This window comes from Equus caballus, chromosome 18 (assembly GCF_041296265.1).
Source record: "Equus caballus isolate H_3958 breed thoroughbred chromosome 18, TB-T2T, whole genome shotgun sequence".
In the NCBI taxonomy this organism is placed as follows: Eukaryota; Metazoa; Chordata; class Mammalia; order Perissodactyla; family Equidae; genus Equus; species Equus caballus.
The window spans coordinates 6,496,370-6,523,025 of record NC_091701.1 but is presented as its reverse complement, the minus strand read 5'-3'; the positions used below and the strand labels follow the sequence as shown (position 1 = coordinate 6,523,025).

Below are 26,656 nucleotides of genomic sequence, written 5' to 3'. Positions count from 1 at the left end.
GGCATCATCAGATGGTCTCTTTCATGCAGGGGAGTAGAGAGGAGTAAGGAAAACAGGAATATTCAGTTGAGAGCATATTACAGAGGACCTCCAGTGCCCTGCAAAGGAATCTAGACTTCATTATATAGATGTAAAAAGCCACTGAAGGGAACTCTCATGGTCACAGCTGCCGTTGTAAGTCTCTTTTGTGATAACGGAAAGGATGGGGAAGAAAGAGACTGATGTTGAGGTTTTGCTAATTTCTATTCTTCAGGTATGAAGGGACAAGAGTCTGGACTAGGGGGATAGCAGTGGGACTTGGGAGCAGGTGCAGGTGAAAGTTATGAAATAGGAATTGAAAGATTTGAGTAATTCATGGGGTAGGTGGGTAGAAGTGTAAGGAGGACTGGAAAGGAGCCCACAAGAGGGTATAAAAAGAGTTGTAGCTTTGGCCAGTCATTGCAGACGGAAATCAAATGATTCTGGTCAAGCATGAGCCTGTGTTTACAAACTTGGGGCACACATTACAATGGATTATAAAGCTGATACCTTACACTCCTCCTTTAAGCCAGCACCCCAGGCTCACTCAGCTGCTTCTGGATTTGTGAAAGCCCTGTGATCAAGGACAGGGAGAAGAGCCACAGACCGTATATTAGAGAGTCCAGTTTGGAACCTTCACAGTGGCCGTGTCCACGTTAGTCCACCACTGCCTAGGATGTATCCCTCCCCATTCCCAATTTGCTCACAATTCCCTGACTTGTATTTCTTATCTGTGTATGTAGCTGTTTCCCTGGGAAACATTGTGATCTTTAAAGGCAGGGACTTTTTGTTATGCATCTTCTTATCACTCCCATCTCACAGCACAAGGCTTTGTGCTCTGTTTTCCATATGTATTTTACAATACCATTCTTTTCATTAGTGTATTATAGATAAGTGCCTGTTTTCAGTTCAGAAGGAAAATGCCTGTGTTCTATATTTCTGATTTTATCATCCATGCTAGGAAGAACAATGATTTTGGTCTGCCAAAGACAGGGATTTCCAGGGACATGGGATTATCAGTGCTAAAATTGAAACAGTCCTGGGCAAAACCAGCCAGTCAGTCAGTCACTCTAAGCCATACTTCGTTTAGGGGTTTCAAATAGCTTAATGGAACCGGACTTAGGGATTTTAATGTGAGATGAGCAGTTGGGTCTCATGTTTTTCACAGTCAGAGCTGAGCCCAGCTGCCACCATCCCAGCAGGTGTGCTCCAGGTTGATCCAGGTGAGGCTGGAGGAGTGAGAATGAACTCAGCCACTACCAAGTAACACTTGCTGAGCCCCTCCTGGGGTGCAAGTCAGGGCAGCTAGGTGTGCTGACAGGACTGGAGAAGTGTGTGAGGTTGTTTGCGTCCTTAAAAATCCAGTGGGCTGAGTGAGGACGTAAAATTGCACACAAGCAGTAATTATAGAACAATGGCTCTGTAGCTCACGGAAATTGGATTCTAAGGATCTTAAGAGGCCAGAGAAAGGAGAGATCAAAAGGGAAACCATCTGTAACCAGGAGACTGTTCTCCTACTGAGCCTGGGTGGAGGGCGAGGCTCTTGTTTACAAACATGTCATTTCTAGCGATGCTGAGTGGTGCTGTCCTTTCGTTAGAGAGGCAACATGCAAATACATAGGTGTCGAATGCACACGGCATCTGCTGCTCCAGATCTCAGAACAGGAAGTCTCATATGTACCTTCCATTCCAGCCAGAGCTCACATGATCGTGGGACCTGTGGAGGTTACTTTGCCATGTTGTGGGAGGGGGCGCTTGGTTATGTATGTTGGTGGAGTAATTGTCCTGAGAGAATGGAAGTTTTTATACCTGGGAACCAAGCCTAGCTCTTAATATGGGGTTTCAAGGTTGAATTATCTTTTCTCATTACTCTGAGTACATTAATGGTCTTTGTGTGTCCCTGTGTTTTGCTTTTTTTTTACATAATTTCTTTTCCAAGGTTGTTTTTTCTCTGTTATGTCATTTGATCTCTCTCTTCTGTTAGAAGATTTCCTTGGATTTGTAATGATCCTGGGCTATCTGCTTATATTTAAGGACAGTGTGGCTAGAATGCATTGAGTGGGAGCAACACTGAAGGATATGGCTGGGCCTTTAATTAGAGAAACTCCAACTTTATTTTTAGGTCATTCTTGGGATAAGCATATTTTCTAGGAAAGACTTTTCCAATCTCCTATTTGAAGGGTAGAGAGCTGGTGGGTCTTATTACCTGCTGGGGAAAAATCCTTTTATTTCCTTTTATTTCAGTGAGCATCCTAGGCCACAGCTGTGGGCATTTCTCTCACTTACCTGTCATAATCCCACAGTATCACAGCACTTATTTATTCATTTCTTGAAGAAGTATGGGTAATTGAGGTTCTAAAGTACACTGTTTGGAACTATTTTCTCTTTCTCTAGGATGTCTGTCTTTGTGAAGGGATTGTGCAGAGTTGGCTAAGAGAGAACAAAAGGCTTTTGCATGTCTAAACTTCCAAATTTAGAACCACCTTACATCAGTCAGGGTTCAACCAGTAAAGCCTAACCAGTAGGAGGTAATATATTGAGATTTATGCAAAGAATCAGTTTATGTGACTATGGGAGGTCAGGTACGGTGTCTGAAATCCATAGAGCCGGCCATCAGGAAGTGTAGCCTGAAACCCTCAGGCACAGGCTGTCCGCAAGTGAAACTGCTTCTTCAGAGAAGCCGGAAGAGCCGCTCTGCTCTTAAATCTTTGAGACTGATTGAATCAGACTCACCCAGATTATCTGGGATAATCAGTCAACTGATACTGCATTTTATGAACATCCCAGCGTACCCTCACAACAACACCTGGATTAGTGTTTGATGGAACAGTAGGGGCTGCAGCCTAGTCAACCTGACACATTAATAGACCTTCATGCCACCCTCTCTTTATTTTTAGGTTTTTATTGAAGTAAAACTCACAGAACATAAAATTAGCCATTTTAATATGTACAATTCAGCGATATTTAGTACATTCACAATGTTATGCAACCATTACTTCTGTCTACTTCTGAAACGTCCCCCACAAAGGAGACCTTATACCCAAAAAGCAGTCATTGCCCATCACCCCCTCCTCCTTGCTCTTGGCAACCACCAGTCTGCTCTCTGTCTCTACTGATTTACCTATTTAGGATATTTCATATAAATGAAAGCCTGCAATTGTGACCTTTCCTGTTTGGCTTTTTTCACTTAGCATAGTTTTGAGGCCTAGCAATATTGTAGTATGTATCAGTACTTCATTCCTTTTTATGATTGAATAATATCCTATTATATTGATATACTATATTTTGTTTATCCATTTATCTCATGATGGAGACTTCGATTGATTCCACCTTTTGGCTATTGTGAATAGTGCTGCTGTGAACATGTATGCACATGTATTTACTTGAATACTTGTTTTCAGTTCTCTTAGGTAGATATCAAGGAGGGGAATTTCTCCCTTTGGAAAGCCATCACACCCAAGGGTTAGCCAAGAGGGGGCAATTCAGGAAGTCCTGCATTGTAACCTGTGTTCCCCACACTCCCTCCTTGCTCCTTTTTAATGGAAAGAGTCCTGAAAGAGGACTCTTGGTTGTGTTCATTCTTTTGAAGACACTGCCTGTGTGTATCCCTGAGCAGCCAAACCTACTGCCACAATTTACCCTCCTAAGCCCCAAATATCGAATGACCAGAAGATCATTCACCAGGTAACGTTCCAAGGTTTCTCTGTAATATGGGGTTCAAGGAGAATTCCTTAGCAACCGGAGGTGTAACAAGTAGTAGGATTGGAGGTAGGAGAGCGTCTGTACTCATAAGAGCTGTGTGACTGAGCAGCTGCTTAAAATCTCCTGGCTGCAAATTCTTCCTCTTTGAAAAGTCAGGGTCTTTCAGATGATCTTTGAAGTTTATTCTAATGTTGAACATTATATGATTTCGTGAAATCAGTAAACTGAGTAAAGCAAATCCCCTTGCCTAATGTGAACGGTCCTCAAACAATCACGTAAAGGCTTGAATAGAACAAAAAGGTGGAGTAGAAAGGAGCTCCCCATACCTGCCTGCAGAGCTGGAATGTAGGTCCTTTCTGGTCTTCAAACTTGGACTGAAACTTTGGCTCTTCTTGAGTCTGGAGCCTGCTGGCTTTTGGACAGGAGCTACACCATTGGCTCTGCTGGGCCTCCTGCTTACTGACTGCAGAGCTTGGGACTTGTCAACCTCTGTAATCACAAGAGCCAATTCTTCGTTATAAATCTCTTTTGCTATATATGTTTCCTATGGGTTCTGCTACACTGCGGAACCGTGACTAATACAGTGGGGGTTCCAGTTCTGAAACTGCCCCTAGTCATCTGGATGTCAATCAGAAAAATGTCTCCTTCCCATATAAATGAGATATGAAACATGCATCTTTCCTTGGGCTCTGCTCATGGAAGTTCTAGAATTTTACAAGTCACATCTAGATTATTAGCAATTGCAGTTTGCATTTCAACATGTCAGTAACATTGACCAGCACTGAAATCAAATGTTCAACTGTTGTCCTTCAGCTTATGGACAAATATATTCAGCGGTCATAAGCGATGTAAGAACTCTTTCTATCCAGGGCTTTCATAGACAGTGAGGGACAGGTTTAACTTATTTTATATCTTAGTTAGCAGTCCACCTTACCAAATGTTGTACCTAAAGTTATACCTCTCATTTGAGAGAGAGCTGCTTATTTATTAATCATCAGCTAGGGACTCATCTGAGTAGCTGAGTACAGTGAAACTTGCACAGGTCACAAAGGCAGGAATGTACAGTGTGGGAGCATGACCTCTGGCGTTGAGCAGACTGAGTCTGAAGCTCGGCTCAACCACTGGTTACTTGAGACTCTGGCAAGTTCCTCATTTTATCTGGGCCTCAGTTTTCTTATTTGTAAGACGGGAATGATCATTACTACCTATCAGGATTGTTTTGATAACTAAATAATAGTGTGTGTGTGTGTATGTGTGTGTGTAAGAGTATGTATGTATTATATATTTGTACACACACAGTGACTGCCTAGTGTTTAGATGCAATATGGAGGCACAGTTACAGAAGAGGAATCTGAAAGTAGAAATGGTAGAGAGAATTCCTGTGAAGCTCAGGCCAGAAAGAAAACTTGGCAGATGAGAAATTCCACGCCTCCTAGCTCTCTCTGTTTTGCACTATCTTTACTCTCTGGCAGGGGAAGTCACCTTGTAAAGGTGCAGTTCTGCATAATCAGGAACTAAGGCAGTAGGGGTGGTTGGGATAAACAGTCAGGTCCAGGTCCCGAAAAGTCAGGATTGTTTGTTTGTTTTACTTTATCTGTGATATGATACGATGTTGATAAGTGGAAGAGTTGAAGGTTGAACCCAGGGAGTCTGACTCATTGGTGAGGAAACCTACATTTAGAGGTGAAGTTGCATAACTATTTAATTGAAAGAAAGTATAGAGAAAAAAATTCGCTTGTCAGAAGGGAGTTGAGCCAGAAACTGTTACCAACCTATCTAATATCTAATATCCATTCTCCTCTTCTTAATTGAATACAGTGGTGTTTTTGTAATTGTTTGAGGGAGCAATGTTCCCCATTGTTCACTACATTCTCAGCCTTCTTCTTGAGTTAAGAGTGGCCCTGCAACATTGTCCTGGACAGTGGGCTCGAAGTAGAAGTCACTAAAGTTTTTCAAAAGGCCTGACTTAGCGAATATTACCCTTTTACCTACTTTCTTCTGCCTGGAACATGGAGGTGGTGAATGGAGCTCCTAAAGTCATCTTACGGGAAAGATGATGAAAGCTATAGGCTATAGAGAGGGAAGTGTAAATCCAGAAAAAATGCTGGGTCCCTGATGCTATCTGAAGTCAAAATACCAATCCTAGACTGGTTAACATCAGACTTCTCATTAGCGGGGAATAAAATAAACTATTACTTTATTTGAGCTACTGTTATTTTATTTGTTTTTTTTTTCCTAAGGCAGTCAAATGCAAGTTAGAACTAACAGGGGTAATTTGTGATTTTGGACTCTCTGAATCAGATGGAGAAAGAGGGAAGGAAATACTACCACTTTAGCCAAATCTAAAAGCTCTAATAGAAGAAGAACAATATAAATTACCAAGAACTGCTGACTGAGGGCTGATTCAGTCCCTCACGGGTTCCTTGCCCTGCAGAGAAGTCATTGGATGCACATGTTTTCTCACCTCTCGGTCGTTAAAACCAGTTTAATCTCCATTATGCTGGAGGCCACCTTGTTGTGTTTCAAATAAAACAATTCAAGAAATAAAACAAGGGGCAGGCCCCGTGGCCGAGTGGTTAAGTTCGCTCGCTCCGCTGCAGGCGGCCCAGTGTTTCGTTAGTTCGAATCCTGAGCGCGGACATGGCACTGCTTATCAAACCACGCTGAGGCAGAGTCCCACATGCCACAACTAGAAGGACCCACAACTAAGAATGTACAACTATGTACCGGGGGGCTTTGGGGAGAAAAAGGAAAAAATAAAATCTTTAAAAAAAATAAATAAATAAAACAAGAAAGCATAAGGTTAAGTCTCAAGCCAGAGCTGTGGACGAGGAGTCCCATAGGCTGCAGAGACAGGAACACTTTAAATTGGCACGGCTGCCTGTAGGAGGAGGCTCCTGACAGCGGCCAATCCCCTGCTGCTGGGTCCTGCCCTGTAACTCTGGCGTGCCTGCTCTAAAAGCTGAGCAGACTCAGCCTTTATGCAAACAATACAACCAATGCTTTGTGCCCAGATTGTCTTTAATTAGTATTTACCGAATTAAATTTTTGGTGTGATTTGAAGCATGCTGCAAAACACAATAGTTCCAAAATACCTCTTGTAATGAAATCCCAGAAATGTGCTGCTGCTTTTCATGAATGCTTTGCAGATTCATTTTAAACTATAAATGTGCTATCTCAAAGAAGAGGTCAGTAGCAATCATCAAACATTATTATCTCACTAGGTTGCCGGTCGGCTAATATCTCCTTTCATAAGCAAGGAAGAGAGTTTGGCTCTCTGGAATGAGCACACTTTGCTGAAGAAGGTTAATAAGTCATGGGAAAATATTTACAAAGTTCTGAGAAAAAACATACAGAATAGAATTTAAAGGTCCAATCACTGAACACATTTATTCAACAAAATGTACTGCACCTCTGCATTGGCCATAATGAGCTCTTTGTCTGGAACCAGGCCCCACCATTTACTGTGAGACTTTGGACAAGTTACTTCACTTCTCTAAACCTAAATTGCTTTCATCAATGGCGTGGAGATTGACATAGCTCCTATTTTAGAAGGCTATTGTGATGTGATTATCACAACACAACTGCTCATTTAACTTGAGCAGGGTAAACCCTTGTACATAATTGATGTCCTAGGAGTGTTAGCAATTAGGAGAGCAAGCCCGTGTCATGTCCTGCAGTCTGAGACTGAGCTGACACAGGCTGGGTTCAAATCCCTGCCTTTTGACTTACTGGCTATTCCTTTAAGCATATTATTTAACCTCTTTTGTTTCCATTTTCTTACCTTTAAAATGAACATAACAACACAGAAGATGTTTGAGTGGTATAAGGCCCTTAAAGCAGCATTAGACACATATTAAGGAATCCTTTTGTGATGGAGATAATGCAGGCTGTCCTTACTTTACACAGTATTGCACAACAGTAAGAGTAACCACACAAGCTGAAACTGGAAAAGGGAGCTTAATCATTTGTGAGAAAAATTACAATAGTTTTATGATGTTTAAAAATTTTTTGTGGGCCCGTCCTGGTGGCCTACTAGTTAAATTTGGCATGCTCCTCTTTGGTAGCCTGGATTCAGTTCCCAGGTGCGGACCTACACAGTTCATTTATCAGCGTCCATGCTGTGGCAGTGTCTCACATGCAAAATAAAGGAAGATTGGCAACAGATGTTAGTTAGTTCAGGGTGAATCTCCCTCAGAAAAAAAAAAAAGAAAAGAAAATTGTCAAAGCATTAAAAACTTTCTGAGAGACATGAAAATATAATAATACCAATATTTAGTACATTGTAAGGTAAAATATTAGAAACATTGAGAATTAGAGTGTTTTATTCGTTTGTAAAAACCTTATGGGGTGAATTGAACAGTGCTTGCCTTCTAGGGAGGGAGCATCTTTTCTATGCCTTGGTGAACTGACTTGCTCTTTTCTAAGTTTGGATCAGGTTCTAACATTTTATGCTTTGTGCTTTCAATGTCATGAAATGTCTGAGAAAGTTCCTTGCATGTCAAGGATTGCTGGCATCACTTCCTCTGGGACATTGTCACTGTTTTGATCATGAACTACTTACCTCATTTATGTCGATTCATATTGCCTTCACTAATTTCCTGCGCTTGCAGATTTAGAGTCTCTCAAACAGTGTCAGTGTCAGCATAGCCATGGTCAGCTATTTCTTCTATAAATCAATTTGCATTGGAATTTCACTCCCAGTGTTATTATTATTTTTTATGTATTTTTTATTTATTTATTTATTTTTAAGTATGCTTTTTTGGTACGGAAGATTAGCCCTGAACTAACACCTGTTGCCAATCATCCTACTTTTTTTTTTTTTCTCTCCCCAAAGCCCCAGTACATAGTTGTATGTCCTAGTTGTAAGTCATTCTAGTTCTTCTCTATGGGATGCCGCCACAGCATGGCTTGATGAGCAGTGTGTAGATCTGCACTCAGGATCCAAACCAGAGAACCCCAGCCCGCAAAAGCAGTGCATGCAAACTTAATCACTTGGCCACAAGGCTGGCCCACCCTAGTGTTATTATTTTTTGTTTCTTCAGTTCATTTTCATTTTTGTTGACCAAGTCCCTATTTTGATTATCTGTTTTTGTAAAATGTCACCTGAGTTTATTACTGAACATCAAAGGAGCAACACAACTAGATGTTTTGCTGTGTGTGAACTAAATAAACGATCACCCAGTGACCAATAACCCATAGACTTTGAAAGAAATTATGTCATTGGTCTCTAATCGTACTGCATATTTGTTATTTATATATTAATTTGTGGACTAAAGAACTGGCAGCATAGTTGTACTTTATGCAATTTCTCCCAGTTAATACCATAGTCACTAAAATCTGAGCCATGTTGTTGGGGGACTGATGTTATTGAAATTGTGGTAACTAAAATTCATGCTATTGGAACAGGGCAAAGTGGAAACTGTTTGAAACAACCAACCTTATTGAATAGAAATATTTAAACAAGAAAATTATCATTGTCTTATAGCAGCTAAAATATTAGCATCTGGGCATGTTTTAAAAGTAGAAACGTAGAACTGCTTACCATTCACAGAGTATTCCTATGTATATTGTTTTCCTGTTACCACTGTGACAAATCACCACAAACTTGGTGGCTTAAAACAACATAAATTTATGATCTTACAGTTCTGGAGGTTAGAAGTCTTAAGTGAGTCTTCTGAGGCTGAAATTAAGGTGTCGGCAGGGCTGCGTTGCTTCGGGAGGCTTCAGGGGAGAATCTCTTTCCTTTCCTTTTCCAATTTACATTGGCCACCACTTGCATTCTTTGGCTTGTAGCCCCATCCTCAAATCGCTGGAACCTCTTGCTTCTGTCATCACACCTCCTACTTCTGCCTTTGACTTTCTTGCCTCCATCTTATATGGACCCTTGTGATTACACTGAGTTTACCTGGATAATTCAGGATAATCATTGCATCTCCAGACCCTTAACTTAATCACATCAGCAAAGTCCTTTTTGCCATATAAAATAGCACATTTACATTCTAGGGATTCAGATGTGGACATCTTTGGGGGGGCATTATTCTTTACCACACCATGTGTCCTGAAAACCAATCCTCAAGATACATACTATGATCAGCTTAATTTTACCTAGGAGGAAACAGGCTTAGAGAGATGTAGTATCTTCATGCTTACCACATTACAGCTGTGATTTTAATTAGTTCTATTCATTTAATATAAAAATCACCAATTACATATTGGGTGATATCTAGAGGTACAAAGACAAATATGTCCTCCCTCCCTCCCCAGTGTCCTGAGAGCAGCATGAATGGTTTTAATTTACCCAAAATTTTAGCTGCCAGGCCCTCATGCTGTTCTGATCTGATCACTCCTATGGACTCATGGTGGCCAGGACATGGTCGTTACACTCTTGTTTGTGGGTTCAAAGGGATGGTATGATACATAAGAAGAAACTGTAGTAGAAGAACTAGGTATTCTAGCTACAGTGACTTTGAACCCCTATGAATTTCTTTTCCTCATCTGCACAGTGGGTATAATGACACACTACTCTGTCTTTTCTAAGTCTTAGAGCTAAAGCATGTCATTTGTTGTAAGATGCTTCACCACCTAATCTGAGAGATGTTCAGTAATCAGTAACCCCTAGTATTATAATGGAGGAGTACTTCAAAGGCCATGCTGAGTGACATATAATGACATATAATATTGTCTAGTAGTATGAGGCATGTGATACAGGTTAGCACCAGAATAGAGGGTAGTTAGCACAAAAAAACTGAAAAGAAAAGCAACGCTAAACATAATCATCACCAATGGGGTAATTTTGCCTATAGCTGATCTCCATTCAGTCCCTAGAGAATAGCTCTGTTTTTCCTAATTTAGAGTGGTCAAATTTAGGTCATTCAACCTAGACATCAGAATATTTATAAAAGGTCAATATATGACCCAGCAAAAATAACTCCCTTTTAAACTGAATCTGTGAATCTGTATGTATGAGAGGTAGGATACACACACACGTGCAGTTTAAAAGGCAGTTATTTTGGGGGCAGTCCCCATGGCATAGCAGTTGAGTTTGCCCACTCTGCTTTGGTGGATCAGTGTTCACAGGTTCGGATCCTGGGCACAGAAAAGAACCACTCATCAAGCCATGCTGTGGCAGGGTCCCACATACAAAATAGAGAAAGATTGGCATAGATGTTAGCTCAGCAACAATTTTCCTCAAGCAAAAAGAGGAAGATGGGCAACAGATGTTAACTCAGAGCCAATCTTTCTCACAAAAAACAACAAAAAAAGGGCAGTTACTTTTGATGATATGTTTATATCTATCTATATCTCTTTCTTGGCTTGCAGAGATTGGGTTGCATGTATGCAACTCTCAGTGTCAGTTGCCTATCCAACATCCATTTCGGCTTCTTTCTCCCTTCCTAAGAAAATTCCAATTTGATTCAAGCATTCATGCTCCTTCATGAAGTCATGTGCTTCTGGGAAGGTCTTTTTCCATGTGCAATTCTTGAATTCCTCCTAATTGGTCTGAGCCAGTGATTCTCAACGTTTGGTCTAGGTCATTAGGAGGGGGGTATCCTGGGACCTTTTGATGGACTCCACAAGGTCAAAACTATCTTCACATTTATAATAGACATTATTTATCATTATCATGTTTTCTTATCCATGTAGAAGGGAATTTTTCAGAGGCTACAAGATGTGTGATGATATCCTCACTCAGACAGATAATGGAATCTGTGCTGTGGGTTCTTGTTTAAAAATTTCCTCAATTTTAATTTCTAATACAGTGGATATGGATGGATAGATTTAAAAGTCCAAAATCTCTTTAGGATTTTTAAGAGTGAAAATGGGTCTTGAGACCAAAAATGGGTCTTGAGAACTGCTAGTCCAAGCAAGTGACTATGGTCCATTTCCATTGCCAGTGACTGGAGTAGGCGTAAGCATGTGACACCACCTGGCAATCAGAGGAAGTCTGCAGGGTAGCTGAGTGCATGTGGTTCTGAGAAAGTATTCTCCATTCTTAGAAAAAAACCGGATAAGGCAGCTTTTTCTTTGTTTTTTGTTTTTTGTTGCTTCTAGATGTTTTTGCATCTCTAGGTGATGCCTGGAACTGCACAATCACCTTGCTTCAACCTGAGGGGAGACAGCCACAGAGCAGACCTGACATTCCATGCCCAGAGCTCTCCTTGCTTCTAAATGCCTGGTTATTTGAGACAATTAATCCCTGTATCATTTAATTCTCTGCAAGTTGGATTTTATGTTACCTGCAGTAGAAAGACTCCTAACAAAATATGCATTATAGCTATCTCTGTAAACAAAAAAATAAATAACATTAGGGTGCTCAGTATGGCTTTTAATCTTGTTGGTACTTTCACCTCTACAGCTAGAAATTCCATTTCAGAGTAGAATTTATTTCTATGGGTTATTTCTGGACTCTCTTAAAAGAGCCTCTGTTGGGACATGCACGATCCTAGTTTTGCCCATTTTCTTTAACAGAGTTAACAACGTAGGTATCTTGTATTGACATGTGAGTTGTCTGATTCCAACCCCACATCAAATAAATAATCAGCACTCTAGGAGGGATTTTTTAAAAATTTCTTTCAATTCCAAAAGACTGAGTTTATACATCAACTTGCAAATCCCAGTCTTAAAGTCACAAAAATGATGTTTCTTTGGAAAATGAGCAGAATTGGTACTGGGAGTATGATATCTAGATTTTTAAATTTGGATATGTTGCTAGGGTTTTCCTGATTCAGTAGTCACTGTTCTATATTCATAGAGGTACCTTTACATAATGCATGTAAATAAATAACCCAATTAAACAATGAAAAATATAGTTCAGTTGAAATGATGCATTCTCAAATGGTCGAGCTTTTGTTTACTGAATTGATTAGGCTATTTTTTAGACTTCTTGTATTGTATCAGTATCTATCCGTCCGTCTATATGTATATGTTTTTACTTAAAGGAGAATCATGGAAGGCCTACTATGTGCCAGATCATGTGCAATGTTGACTCATTCCGTTATCCAAAAATATTTATTTAGCAATTTCTATGTCCAAGATATTATATTAGGAAAAAGGTAGTTAGTGGTAAGCAAATAGGCATAATTTCTTCATAAAACTTATTGTCTGGAGTGGTACATAAAAGGTAAACCAAGAACCACACATACACACAGACACACACAATTACAAAGTTTGAGGAAATGAGTTAGAAAGGAAATCACTAGTTTTTGTGTTAAAGAATTAGAGTGGGAGGAGAGACAATGGACTCCTCAGTAAGGTATAAAAAAAGTCCTCACTGACGAACAGACTTTCAGCCTGAGACTGAAGGAAAGGAGGTTGTCATGAAATATTTGGGTGTGATTACTGGGCAGTGTTAGGAGCAAATGCAGAGGCCCAGCTCTTAAATCTTGCTGGGTCATATCTACAGGATAGACACTGTAACATGTAGCAACCAGATTTGCATGGTCACTCAGATTCCATCTGAACAGTTCATTTAGCTTTAGGTAAAAAAATGTTGAGAGCAACAAAGAGAATTATTCCATGTGCTCTCTTGGCAGAGCTGTAAAAAACACTAAGGAAATTCTCATCAGAACTTGGGCTGCCTCATCAAAGAGAGTTCTGCATAACATGTTGTGAGTGTGAATGTAAAAGTAAAGAAACTATATGCCTGTAATTGGCTGGAATGCAGAAGTCTGAAATATATGTAAATATACATGATTAGGCTGCATTACTGTTGATATTAGGAAACGGTTACTTTTTCATTCATTAATTCCTTTTCTGCTTACTAAATACACTATGTGTTGGGCATTGTGTCCTACTTGATGGGATTGGAAATCTGAACAGGACAGATTTCCTGAAAGCAAGAAGCTTCCAATCTAGTGGGGGGAATAAACTTGTAAACATTATCATGATATAAAAGAAGTGTAATAGAAGTAAGCAAAATGCCTTGAGAATATGATGAAGTTGGTTATTAATTCTACCTGGCTCCTACTTATATTTTCAACATCATCTTTTGCCTTAATTTCAGGTAGAGTTAACTTGGTTTTTCAGTGTTTTAAATATGGTGGACTTTCTCACTCTAGGCCTTGTAGGGCTTTGATTTCTGTCTGCAACAATCTGCCTGCCCTCTCATGCATGATTATTGTCTATCACCTAAGCATTTGTTTAAATACACTTATTCTAAGCCATCGTTCCTAAATCAAGATTTCTCAAAGTGTGGTTCATGAACCATACACATCATAATTGTCTAAGAAGGTGCTTTAAAATGCAAATTCTTGAGTACCTCCACATCAGACCTATTGAATGGGTAAAGATCCAGAAATATGCATTTTCAGACATTTCTCTAGAAATTCTTTTGCATACTCAACTTGATCACCACTGTCCTAGATTGTATTAGGGGGGGTCTCTTCTGTGCTTCCATAGCCACAATGGTCACCCCTTAACATAAGACTTATTGCCTGAAATCATTGCTAGTCCATTAAATTAATCCTCCAAAATGGCTGCAAGCTCATACAGATGGGGAAATGTCTGCTTGCTAGTGATTGTGAGTCCACTGTCTCACACAGAGTGTGGTTGTCATAAGGACTACTAAATAGATATAGGGTTGCACAGGAGAGGAAAACGTTATCCAGGTAATTAAGGGACAGAAGGGCCAACTAGGCAGAGGGAACAGTGTTTTTGTCCCGGGAAGAGAGAGCAGTTCACTTGGGGGCAGCACAGAGGTGAGCAGGAGCTAGTTAGTGAATGCTGTACTGCTACAGATGTGAGGTTTCTTTTCACCTTAACAACAGCCGTGCCTGCAGAAAGGATTAAGCATGGCATAATAGAAAAAGAGGAGCATAGGGTCCAAGAGACCTAGTTTCCAGACCTGGATTGGCTCTGCATTGGTTAATTTGCGTAGACAATTACTTGATCTTAAGCCTCAGTTTTTCTAACTGCTAATTATCCCATCCTTTCTCTTTCACAAGGATGAATATTTGCATAGGATATACAAATGAACATATCATGAAAAGCATAAAATCATTAAGTAAATGCAAAGTATTTTTTTACTACAGTTTGACATTCCCCTTTCAGATTAAAAACTTTATCTGAGAGACATGATTTTTGGACTTTGGATACTCCTGGTAGTTAAATTTTCAGACAATTTCTCTCTTACCTGAAGGCCACAATGGATTTTGGAGGGAAAAACTTTTTACTTGTATATACTGCTCATAACTTCCATTGATGTTGGTTTCCTTTATTTATATTTTATGTTGGTACAATGCTTTACTCTTAAAAGCCTAGGTTGTGTGGGTCTACATGGCTTGTATTTTGACACCTTAAGATTCAAATGTCATAAATGGATTTTGACATATAGAAAATATCATGTTACATCCTAGAGCATTGTTTGTTTTTAGCAAATTGCTGATTTTTCCTTCTTTTTTAAATATCAACAAAAACTGCCTGCATAAAATTAGCCTGGATTGGCTCTATCCCTCTCTCAGTGTCAAACAATTGTGACTGTGTGAAGTGTCGCATATTCTGGGCCTAAATTGGTTCTGTGTTACTTTCCTTGGCATCTCAAAATCCACTTGGTTTAATAGAGACACTTATCTTTCTTTCAAGAATTGAGTGCTTGCAAGTTAATATAGAAAGTCAAATTTTAAAATGCTTTAAGAAGTTAGTCTATAATAACTTAACCAATTGAGTCATTGAAAATTTTAGTACTAGGTTTAGCTCCATGTTTTATGCTGTTTTAGTACTATGTTTATTCAGTTGTGTGTGAGTCTGAAGTAGAAATTTAGGGGAAAGACTTCACAGCAAGTACAACAGCACTTAAATCTTACTTCTCTCATATAAATGCAATATTACTTGGGAGTGTTGGAGGCCATTGAATCTAGGCAAAGGAGTTTGGAACTGATGAGTAGTAGGAAAAGTAAAGATGATAATAAATGTGTTTATGGATACTAAGCTAAGAATCATACTTATATTCACTTTCACTATAATTTATGTGACAGATACTATTTGTTACTATTTTACAGTGGACAAAACTGAATCCTAGAAATGAGTAAACATTGGTCTTAGGTGCAAGGATATGACTCATCAAGTCAGGTCTCTAACCTCCAACCTGTGATTTTCCAGCACACCATGCTGCTTCTACAGCAGTATTTCAGGGCAGGGGATAGACTCTAATAAAAATTAGAAACTATATTTCAATGATATTTAAAGTGTTTTCAGAGGGAGAAACTAAGTTAATATCAAATAAGAAGTTTTGTAGATTTTTCTTTGTAAGATACCTGTGGTTTCTCAAGGTGGAGGTATATATTATGAGGAGAAATCTTATAATTCTCCTTGATTGGATGGGACTTTCACATGTTAGCCGACAATCTTGGGCAAAGTGAGAAGGGAACACTGGCATTTTCCTGGGGTGGGGCCTTTCTTTGCATCTCATTCTACCACTTCTGTGTAGCCACATTCATGGTTAAGTTTGTCTTCCATATTCAGTTCATAGCTAAGCACGTACAATAGTCTCCTCAGCAAGTTCCTTACGAAGCTAATGCAACTGTAATCTAGGAACTGAGTAAAAAGAATTAGGAAATGCATTATGTCTTTAATATAATACAAAGTCCAGTGAACTCTGTGAAGCATTCGACCAAAGTGAGTTGTGCTTTCCTTAGTTCTTGCAACCTATTTCTTCTCAGCTAATTTATGTAACAATATCTTTCTTTACTTAGGATATTTTTGAGAGTGTTTTAGGGAGACAGCATAGCTTAGATAAAACATTGGCATTTCAAGTCATAAAGACTTTGGTTTAAATCTCAACTTTCCCACGTAATCTCCTGTACATCTTTTAACTTTTCTGAGCATCAGTTTCTTCATCTGTAAATTTTGGATGATAATAACGTATACCAGGAGGAACTTTTGAGTGGACTAGAAATAATACTTTAGAAACAATTACTGCATAGTTATATAGGAGGCATTCAGTAGGTGGTGAATATTGAATATTTGCAGCTTTTAATTTTTTTGGCAAACAATTATTGTCTGTCACATATTAGTTAACAATATTATAAGAAGGAAAAATAATTTGGAACCATCTTAACTTTTTCTTGCCTCTCTGTATATGAAAGAATCTGAGAAATAGTTCTTTCAGGTCTCATAATGAGAGTATTTTCTCTTCTTGGGGATTCTTCTTTTCTTCATTTCTTTTCAGAAATAACTCAAGGTTTCCATCCTTATTATACTTAGGGTAAACATGCTTCCCTAGAGATAAGACTTTATTCAAAACATCTCTTCCTTTAAGGAGAAAATGTTATTTTTCCGCCATTTCTCCAACTTATCCATGTGCCTATTCCTGTAACTGGAACTTGTAATCATGGCAATCACTATAGTGATGCCCTCCAAAGACCTTGGCACCAATATAAGCTTCTTTATAACTGGGTTCTGGCAAGGAGATCTGACACTTTTGACTTAGACCCTTAAGGCATAGCTACAATGACATGTCACTTTTCACTACTTTGAAGTTCCACAATGCAAAAACGTCATGCCAACTTATGCTTCTTTTCTCTTCTCTTCTCCCACTTCCTCTAAATACTTTTGATCCATAACTTTCCCCCTTGATTACTACCAATTAGTAGTTAACGTGTATTCTCAATTATAGCTGGGAACACTGAGTTCTGGTGCCACTCAGCAAATAACACCCAGTCTTAATTACAGCTTTTGCTCGGGAAGACTTTTGCATAACAATATTTGAGAAGCCTCTTATGAGTCTTTTTCACATTATAATAAGAAATAAACATATGTGATCCTTTCATGAGTATTTAACAATATGTACCACCACTTTAGGATATTTTTGAAACTTTTAGAAGGCAGCAGTTTCCTCCCCCAACACAATGTTCTTTTACACTCAAAAGAGAATGTTATTTCGCATGTCTATTGGATTTTCATTACCATTACCTGGAAAGTTCTCACAAAATTTCAGACATGGGGTGGTAGGAAGAATAATGGCCCACAAAAATATTAGAGTCCTAATCCTTCAGAATCTGTGAATATCTCAGGCTAAGTGGCAAAGAAGAATTAAGTTGCAAGTAAAATTAATGTTTCTAATCAGCTAACCTTAAAAATAGGGAGATTATCCTGGAATATTTGGGAAGCCCAGTGTAATCACAAGGGTCCTTATAAGTGAAAGAAAGAGGCAAAATAAGAGAATTAGAAATAGATGTCACTCTGGAAGAAAGGCACTAAGGAATGCAACATTGCTTGCTTAGGACAAAGGCTGTAAGCCTAGAGTGTGGGTGGCCTGTGGGAGCTAGAAAAGGCAATAAATGGATTATCTTTTAGAACTTCTGAAAGGAATGCAGCCTTGCCAACTCCTTGACTTTAGTGTTAAACTACTACAGAACTCTAAGACAACAAATTGTATTGTTTTATGGTGCTTGATTTGATTTGTTTACATTTGTGGTAATTGTTACAATGACCACATAAAATTAATACACATGGTTTCTTTCCTTTTCCTGCAAGAAGAAAGGGATAATAAATTGGTGAGATTCACATGAGTGTTGAAGGGGAGAATACAATGAAGGTAAAATTAGAAAAGGCATTATTAAGGCATGTTGATTTCGTATTTTATTTCATATTTTCATTGTGTATTTTCCTAATTGCTGCCAAAAATTATTTGCTTGGAGATACATGGAGATACTTTTAGACCATTTATCAATCAAAATAAATTATAACTGACACTCGTAGAGAGGAATATCCCTACCCTTTTCCAGAAAATAAACAAATGTCATAATAAAATAACTATTTGAACCATCTGTGTATGTTGAAATTACTACACTTTAAGAAAAAAATGATTCATTACGTGTTGCAGTTTTATGTAATTGTATCACAGCAATTTGTTCGAATAATCCTTGTTAAAAGAAAGAACTGGGATACTGAGTACTCTTAGTACAAATCTTGAAGAAAGTGAGACATTTGATCTTGCTATTCATCATAAATTACTTGGGGAGGTTGAGTTCTGTCATAGAAAATCTATAGTCATCAATCAGTACCATGGACGGAACTAAGGAGGTGAAAATCTTACACAGAGAGTCAGTCTAGAAAGGCTGCTTAAAATAATGAATGTAATAAACCTCTAGGAGGACTACTTTTACTTCTGATCGCTATGTCTTCCTCTTTTCCTTTCTTTTCTTGCTATATTTTTTAGTGGAATGTTGTAATGGGCATTGTAGTATACTTAAACTAATCACCAGCATCCACAGAGAAATGGTGGTGGAGATGATATAAATTCTTTAAATCATCTAGGGGGGAGAACAGATTTACTATGTCTTTGTTACAGTTTATAAAATACATGAATGAAAATTTAGAAGTTTGAAACATTATCTCAAAGCAGAAATGACCTCAGCAGTTTTCTATGATGTGTCACTGATAAATTGACACTTGTATTGGGGGTAGAGTTTGGCAATAGGAAATGAAGAGAGATGGGGGAAATTTCTCTTATTCAAAGAATAATACTTTCCATAGTTTTAGACATTATTTAAAGGGGATACAGAACATAGTTTAAAAAAAAAAACTCTTTCATGTTGCAGAGAATCTTGGATTGGATACTGAAGTCGCTAAAGCAAATGCCATGGGTTTTATCGGATGCCTTTCTTCAGTCCAATACAACCACATAGCACCACTGAAGGCAGCCCTGCGCCATGCCACCATTGCACCTGTGACTATCCAAGGGACCTTGACAGAATCCAGCTGTGGCTCCATTGTGAACTCAGATGTGAATGCAGTGACCACGGTGCATTCTTCATCAGGTACACAAGAGAATACTTAACGGAACTTCCCTCAGTGGCACTACTGTTGATGTCTTAGAGAATTTTCCAGGTTAGGGGCCAGCCCCACGGCCAAGTGGTTAAAGTTCGCGTGCTCTGCTTAGGCGGCTCAGGAATTCCCCGGTTCGGATCCTGGGTGCGGACATGGCACTGCTCGTCAGGCCACGTTGAGGCGGCGTCCCACATGCCACAACTAGAAGTACCTGCAACTAAGATATACAACTATGTACCAGGGGGATTTGGGGAGATAAAGCTGAAAAAAAAAGAATTTTCCAGGTTAAAGGCTAATATTACTCGACTCCTTACCTTGTATGATTACTGGTGATTAAGATTTATGACTGGTTTCTCATAGTAATTTTTACATACATTTACTATAATTCTACCTTTAATATAATGACTAGTTAGAAGTTAATGCATATTTGCATATATTACATATTATATATATTATATATAGTCAGTGTTGTTCAAGTGGCTACTGCTCTGAGGATTGGAGAATTTAGGGGTCAAGGAGGCAAGCTGGTTGCTGAACTAATATAGTTCATGAGATTAAAATCAGCCTTCCTTAATAATAAGAAAATTCCACAGCACTGTCATCCATATATCCTCTCTTGTTTTACCACTCGTTAAAATACCTTTACTCTCTTTTCTAAGTCACCATCATCCTGGGTGTCTTGCAGTGTACCTGGGATTTGTTTTTATCAGGTGTGGTACTCAATTGCCAAACAAGGTATTCATAATGAGCAAACAAAGGGAATAGAATTTTGCTGCTGCCTGCTTGTTGCTGATCTTGGTGTTGTCCTGGCAGCAGTGAGGTACAACAGAAAGAACCTGCAGGTGACAGTTGGCTAACCTTGATTTTAATTATTGAATCTGCCATAAATTAGCTATAGAACTTTGGACAATTTATTTAATGGCTTTGATCTAATTTCCTTATCTGTGAAATGGGAAAAATAATACCCAGATTGTAGTAATTTCCTAAGAATTAAATGATTCTATGATAATGATAGGTGCTATAGATCCTGAAAATTTGGTGTGCACTATGTACATAAATACAGGTATCATTACCCCCTTTTAATATGTTTGCAGGTTGCTATGTAAAAATGTATCTAATTCCGGGGCCAGCCCCTAGGTCTGGTGTGCTCTGCTTCAGCAGCCCAGGTTCAAGGGTTCAAATCTCTGACACAGACCTATGCCACTCGTCATGCCATGCTATGATCGTGACCCACATACAAAATAGAGGAAGACTGGCACAGATGTTAGCATATGGCTAATCTTCCTCAAAAAAAAAAAAAAGAAGAAGATTGGCAACATGTTAGTTCAGAGCCAATCTTCCTTACCAAAAAAAAAAAAAGTATCTAGCTCAGTGTCACCAGACCAACAAGAGGCAGAATAAGGATTCAAATCCAGATCTATGTACCTTCAAACTTGATGCTCTTTTGCTTATACCATATATGTTAATATATATATATGGTAAAATCCTTCTCTCATCAGTGAGTGTTTCTTGGGGTGTTAATTCTCCAGCACTTTTATTCTTCCCTGTCAATGGAATCAGAATCCTCTTGCAGCTAAAGAAACCTGTGAAGCAGGGAGTCATATGTGCTTGAGGTAATAAGCCATTGTCACACATTGGAACTGTCCAGCAAAGTCAAGAAGGACTTGAAGGGTAGGCTGAGAGGTAAGTTGTAGGCCAAAGCAGATATGAGCAAGGTACTACCATCATCTGTTTCAGTCCCTTATCTTACAACTTACCTAGTAGCTAAAAGGGTCTTGGAACTGCGGGGTGTAAGTAGTATACTTCAAATGCTTTTTTGTGTATGTTTGTTTGGATTCCTTCCAAAGTCCCAACTAACAACTATTTGAGAACACCTGGTCTAGTCCATAGGTTTGTCATCTCAGCTCCATTTGTAGATCTCCTTCCAGGACTTTGAATGAGGAGTGGCATTTCAGCTCTTTTGCTCCTTTCAGATCCCTTTGGGAAGACAGATGAGAAGGAACCACTCACCAATGCAGTTCGAAGTGACTCGGCCATCATTGGAGGTAAACCATTCTACATTTCTGAAAGCAGAAAGGACACAAGTGATTTTGTACTTTGGAAAAATTTATCTGAGTCCTTCCTTGACTATGGCCATGCAACATGCAGGCTCCTGCATGATCTGCAAGACTGTGAGCCCTTTCATGAATAGCCATGTGTGCTGTATGATCAAAGACACACTCTTCCCCAGTACCTGCAACTCCCTGGATGCATCCTGCCCCTGATCCATCAGGCAGCCAAACACTGAGTCAACAGCTAGATAATTTACTTAGAGATAGCCAGTGTGCATCCTGTTCATCTTATCCAGTTGTGAGTTTTCCTAAAGCACTAGCAAAGCAAACCAATAAAACTACATATGTTGCGGCAGACAGATTGGCAAAGCCATCCTGTTGGGTTTTCTCCACCAAGTGATTTGGGCTGGGTCTAATGAGCAGGGAGAAGCCCACAGGGTTGTAGTTTCAAATCTAGCAGCACATATGGTTACAGATGCATATCTTGTCTGCTCTGCTGTGAGCTCAGCTCTCCCTCCTGCCTCTCTTTATTTTCCATTTTCTTGCTTCCTGTCAGCCTCACCCTTTTTATGCTGCTTCACCTTGGATGCTGCCTTCAGTAGCTTGATTTTTCCTTCTGGGCCTTGCAACACAAACCTTGTTTAATGTAAGATGTCTGTGAGAGACTAAATTCATTTGTATCTGAGGACCATAGTCCTAGCCAGTGACCCCATCCCTGCCTTCTGGTGGGCTAGATGAACTGAAACACACCAGATAGAGTTCTCCTTTTAAAAGATGGCAGTATCCATTCATTTAACTTCTATTTAATGAGCCCCAGCTATGGGTCAGGGCCTGTGCTAAGTATGGGAAAGCTAGGATGAAAGACAAGGACACTGCCCTCAAAGAGCTCACAGCCTGGCGGGGAAGGAGATGGGTAAACAGATAACAATAGAATCAATGAGTAGTATTTTGAAAGAGGAAGTACAAATGGCTATGGGAGCACAGAGGTAGACCATTACAATATGATTGCAAGGGAAGAAAACCACGACCTTTCCCTAAGGAAGTTCTTAAAACCTCTGACCTGAATTTCTGCTTCAGGGAAAAGAATCCAACTCGATTTTTGTTTGGCATCAAGGAATGCAGGAAAGAATTTGGTGCCTGTTTCTCCTCCTATAATTTCTCATTTGACAAGTGGAGAAAAGACCTTTGTGACTATTGACATTTTCCCCACCCATGTGCGTGCTTCTGTAAGTCTCTTTAAGAGCAGAAAATTCAACCTAACCCCAGGAGAAAATTCCTGGAGGTTTGCACAGCCTCCAATTCTGAATCCTTCGTATACTGAAGAAGTAAAAACCAGTTATGTATTTCATTTCTTAAAGCTGCAGCCCAGTCTAGGGAGTCACTCACTATCACCCAGTTTATTCATATGTTTGTTAACTTAGGTGGTTTTACTCTGGTTCTTCTAAAATAGTAGGGGAAAATGCCATAAAATGGTTTAAGAATATTTAAAAAAGTAAGCAGTCTTAATATGACCTCAGATCTGATAAAATTGGTGGAAAATATGCATTCAATATACTTAACTCTCAAATGTCCATGCTTATATAAATCATAATGCAGAGTGTCCCAAAATAACTTTGTAAGAAAAACAATTTTCTCAATATCCATGCTACTTAGATAGAAAAATAAAACAACAGAACATATATTTTATTAGGGATAAACTTATCTTTGACTATTTTAAATACATTTCAAATATTTTAATGTTGCTTACTTTCATGTATAGATTCATTCTCCCTTTCAAAAGTCAACAGTATCCACATTTTCACCATCCCTTTGCTGACATTGCTGTTCACATCCCAAGAGCCTTTCTGGCAAAGGTAGAGACAAGACCTACCTTAGGGTCAGGGTACAACTTGCCAAGCAGGTCCAGTAAAATTGCATACAATCAAAGTAGGAGGGAATCTGCCACAACTGGGTAGAAGTCTGCCATTTTGGTTGACTCTGAGTTTTGGGAGGACAGAGGCATACCACCTGTGAGCTACCCTGTGTCTAGCAGAGTATGGGGCAGTGCAGGAATGCCCTAAATGTTTGGTAAGCATTGCATTATTGCGAAAACATTTTTTAGCAAAGCAAACATATAAGCAAATTTACATCAGAATAGCATGTATTGGGATGTGAGATGTTTAAATATTATTTTATAGGGTAATAAAATAGTTCTAAAATACTTATTTGCAAGGCGACAAAGAAATAATGATTCTGACACATTCTTTAAAGCATATCTTGAAGAAATTTACTAAGAACTCCTTTGCTTGTCTGATTCTATATTTATTTGTTGGCATTCTTAGTCCATTAAATAAAACCTTCTCTGATTTGATCTGGCTTTCTCTCTAGCTAGTCTGAAAGAGAGGGTGTTTTGTAATTGAAGACTGAAGGTGTTTCAACCAGTCTTTATTTCTGGGTATGTGACAGTTTGTTTTGTTTTGTTTTGTTTTGTTTTTCCTGTATGCCTTCTTGTCTAGACTGAATCATCTCTGTTGAGTAGATGATCCGTGATAATTTCTGTCTTTCTTTTTTTCCTCTTTCTCAACAGGAGTAATAGCAGTGGTGATATTCATCATCTTCTCTATCATCGGCATCATGACCCGGTTCCTTTACCAGCATAAACAGTCGCATCGTACTAACCAAATGAAGGAGAAGGAATATCCAGAAAATTTGGACAGTTCTTTTAGAAATGATATTGACTTGCAAAACACAGTGAGCGAGTGTAAACGGGAATATTTCATCTGAAAAACTGCAGGGTCATGTACTATTCTTTTTTCTGCTGTTGTGAAAGTTTTCTCCTTCTCTTCTTTCTCTTGTCTTTTAATTTTGGTCACTCTCTTTCTCTTATTTGTTTGCCAATTATTTTTGGAACATACGTGTATCCACCACAGCATATATCCCCTTGCCCCAGACCAGAAGACCAGGCAGCTATGGCCACTGCCTTCCTCTTTGACAAACCTATTGTGGTGATAATGATCACTCAAGAGACTGACAAGGAAGAGACACATGTGTGCGCATGTGCACATTCAATTCTGTATTTCCAGTTTCTAAGATGCACTCTTCAGTTCTGCAGTTATTTCGTCTTGCAGGCTGACTTTGAAACTGAGCTCTATGACTTAGGCATATAACAGTCATTCCTGACATCCTTCCCCTTCTCAAGTCTATTCCTACCAGGGAACTCAGGGTAGAGAAAGAAGATGCTGGAGGACTAGTTTGCTTTCGCACTTTAAAAGGAACAAGAGAGGTTTGTTTTGTGTGAGTTTTCCTTACCATAACAAGTCCATTGGCCTAACTCATCGCCCTTTTTCACTGTGACTCTTGTCTCCTGAGTATTTTCAAATACAGGATTCCTGAGAGCAGTGAGCTATTACGTTGCTCCTTTCTTACCACTCTCTCCTGGGGCCAACACTTTAGAACAGCACACAATAGCATAAACCTAGAGGAAGCATGGAAAATAGAAGCCTGAAACTAAGAGGTAAAAAGAAAGCTGCTAGGAAGTAGATGTTCTATAACTTCAAAAATGCCTCTTCCAATTATGTAAGAAATGTTAGCTAGGTTATTCCTGAGATTATTATACTGAGGTCTATATATATATATATAAATATATATATGTGAGTTGCTGCAACATAAAGAAATTCAAATAAAAGTTTAAAATAGTACCTCGTTCCATGAAAGATCTTAAACTATCTTAACTCAGCTTAAAAACAAAAAACAAAACTGCATGAACGAAGAGAAATACCAAACAGAAATTTTCCCTTCCATCCACTCACTAAAGATCTGGTTCAGAAAGGGAATGCAGGTTTCACATTTTAAAACAGATATAATGATCCACCTCTGTGTGCATGCATCGAGCCATTTCTCTAAGAAGTTTAGGATGCACTGACATATGAGGCATTACGGTTAGCTCCAGTGAACCCTCACTACTTAAATTCAGAGGAGCCCTTAGGTTCCATAACATATCACATTTTCACATCTGCTATATGCTATGTACCTAAAGACCCCCCCTCCCATACACACACACATATTTTTGTAGGCATAAACTCCCAGACAAGGTGGTGACAAATTTAACGGTCTTTGCCCTTTTTGATAACAAAGCATCAAAGAAACACAATCGTTCCACCAAGAAGGCATTTTGAGTTCATCCACGAGGAGGTGGTAAGAATCCTGAGGATTTTGCTATAGCAATATGACTCACTCTTTGCCTCTGGGCCATCTTGGAGAAAATGATAAGGGAGAAACAATGTAAATGCTCCAGTATTCTGGGAATGCCAATATAATGATCCACAGATGTGGAAAGTACTTACTGATTCTCTTTACAGGACAGATTCGATTCGGAAAACAATTACCACATCGCTGTTCACCAGCCTTGACAGTTAGCAGACATTCTGTCTTGTTCTTAGTGCGTCTATCGCCTCTGATTAGTTAACACTTTCCTCCATGATGAGGCTCACAATGAAGAACTCATTAGCTTCACCCTATTTCAGGCTTTTCCTTCTCTGTCAGAGAACAGAGGGCAAGGATTTAGTTTGTAGTCATACTTCTCTACTTTAAGATGTTATTCTAAATACACATTCTCTCTTTAAAACTTCCTGTGGATTCTTAGTTAATCACTTCATCATTTCCATTATATCATTTTGTTAGTAAATTTATTTTAAAGTGATTCTAACAAGAGCATCTTTTTTCCTTCTTCTCGCTTTAATAAGATAAATGATCCATTAATAAGAGTAAAGATCTTTAAATGCTGTTTTCTCCTGTCCTGTTCGCCCCTATTCCTAATTTTCACTTTTGAATTTTCTGTTTCCATAAAAAGGCTTTATAAATCAGCCTTTTGCTTGGCTACGTAGTCCTTTGTCCCCTGAAATAAAAGTCACCATGAAGTCTAGTTGGTTTAGCCTGAAGCATCTCCCATAATGAAATGGAAAGGAAAAGGAAGATGTGAGTAATAAAGCTGGAGCTGCTCATTTTTCAAGTCTCTGAGAAGCAAGGACTATATTTTGCTGACAGAGTGCTGATGGAAAAAGTGGAGGACTAGCAAAGGCCAGCTTAAAGTATTTGCTTTCCTCACCTACTTCTCTATGCTCATAGGTAGTTCTGTA

General features: G+C 38.9%; 1 protein-coding gene across 2 annotated transcripts in view; it reads left to right on the top strand.

Annotated features, from left to right (window-relative positions):
- CNTNAP5 (contactin associated protein family member 5) overlaps positions 1-25,878 on the top strand; it is a 775,716-nt gene extending 749,838 nt beyond the window's left edge. For both annotated transcript variants that reach the window (XM_014732391.3, XM_070241766.1), the window contains 3 exons: positions 19,263-19,481; positions 21,465-21,536; positions 24,109-25,878. In XM_014732391.3, coding sequence (XP_014587877.2) covers positions 19,263-19,481; positions 21,465-21,536; positions 24,109-24,305 — 488 coding nt within the window. In that variant the 3' untranslated portion in view covers positions 24,306-25,878. The remainder of the gene's footprint in view (positions 1-19,262; positions 19,482-21,464; positions 21,537-24,108) is intronic.
- The last annotated feature ends 778 nt before the right edge of the window (positions 25,879-26,656 follow it).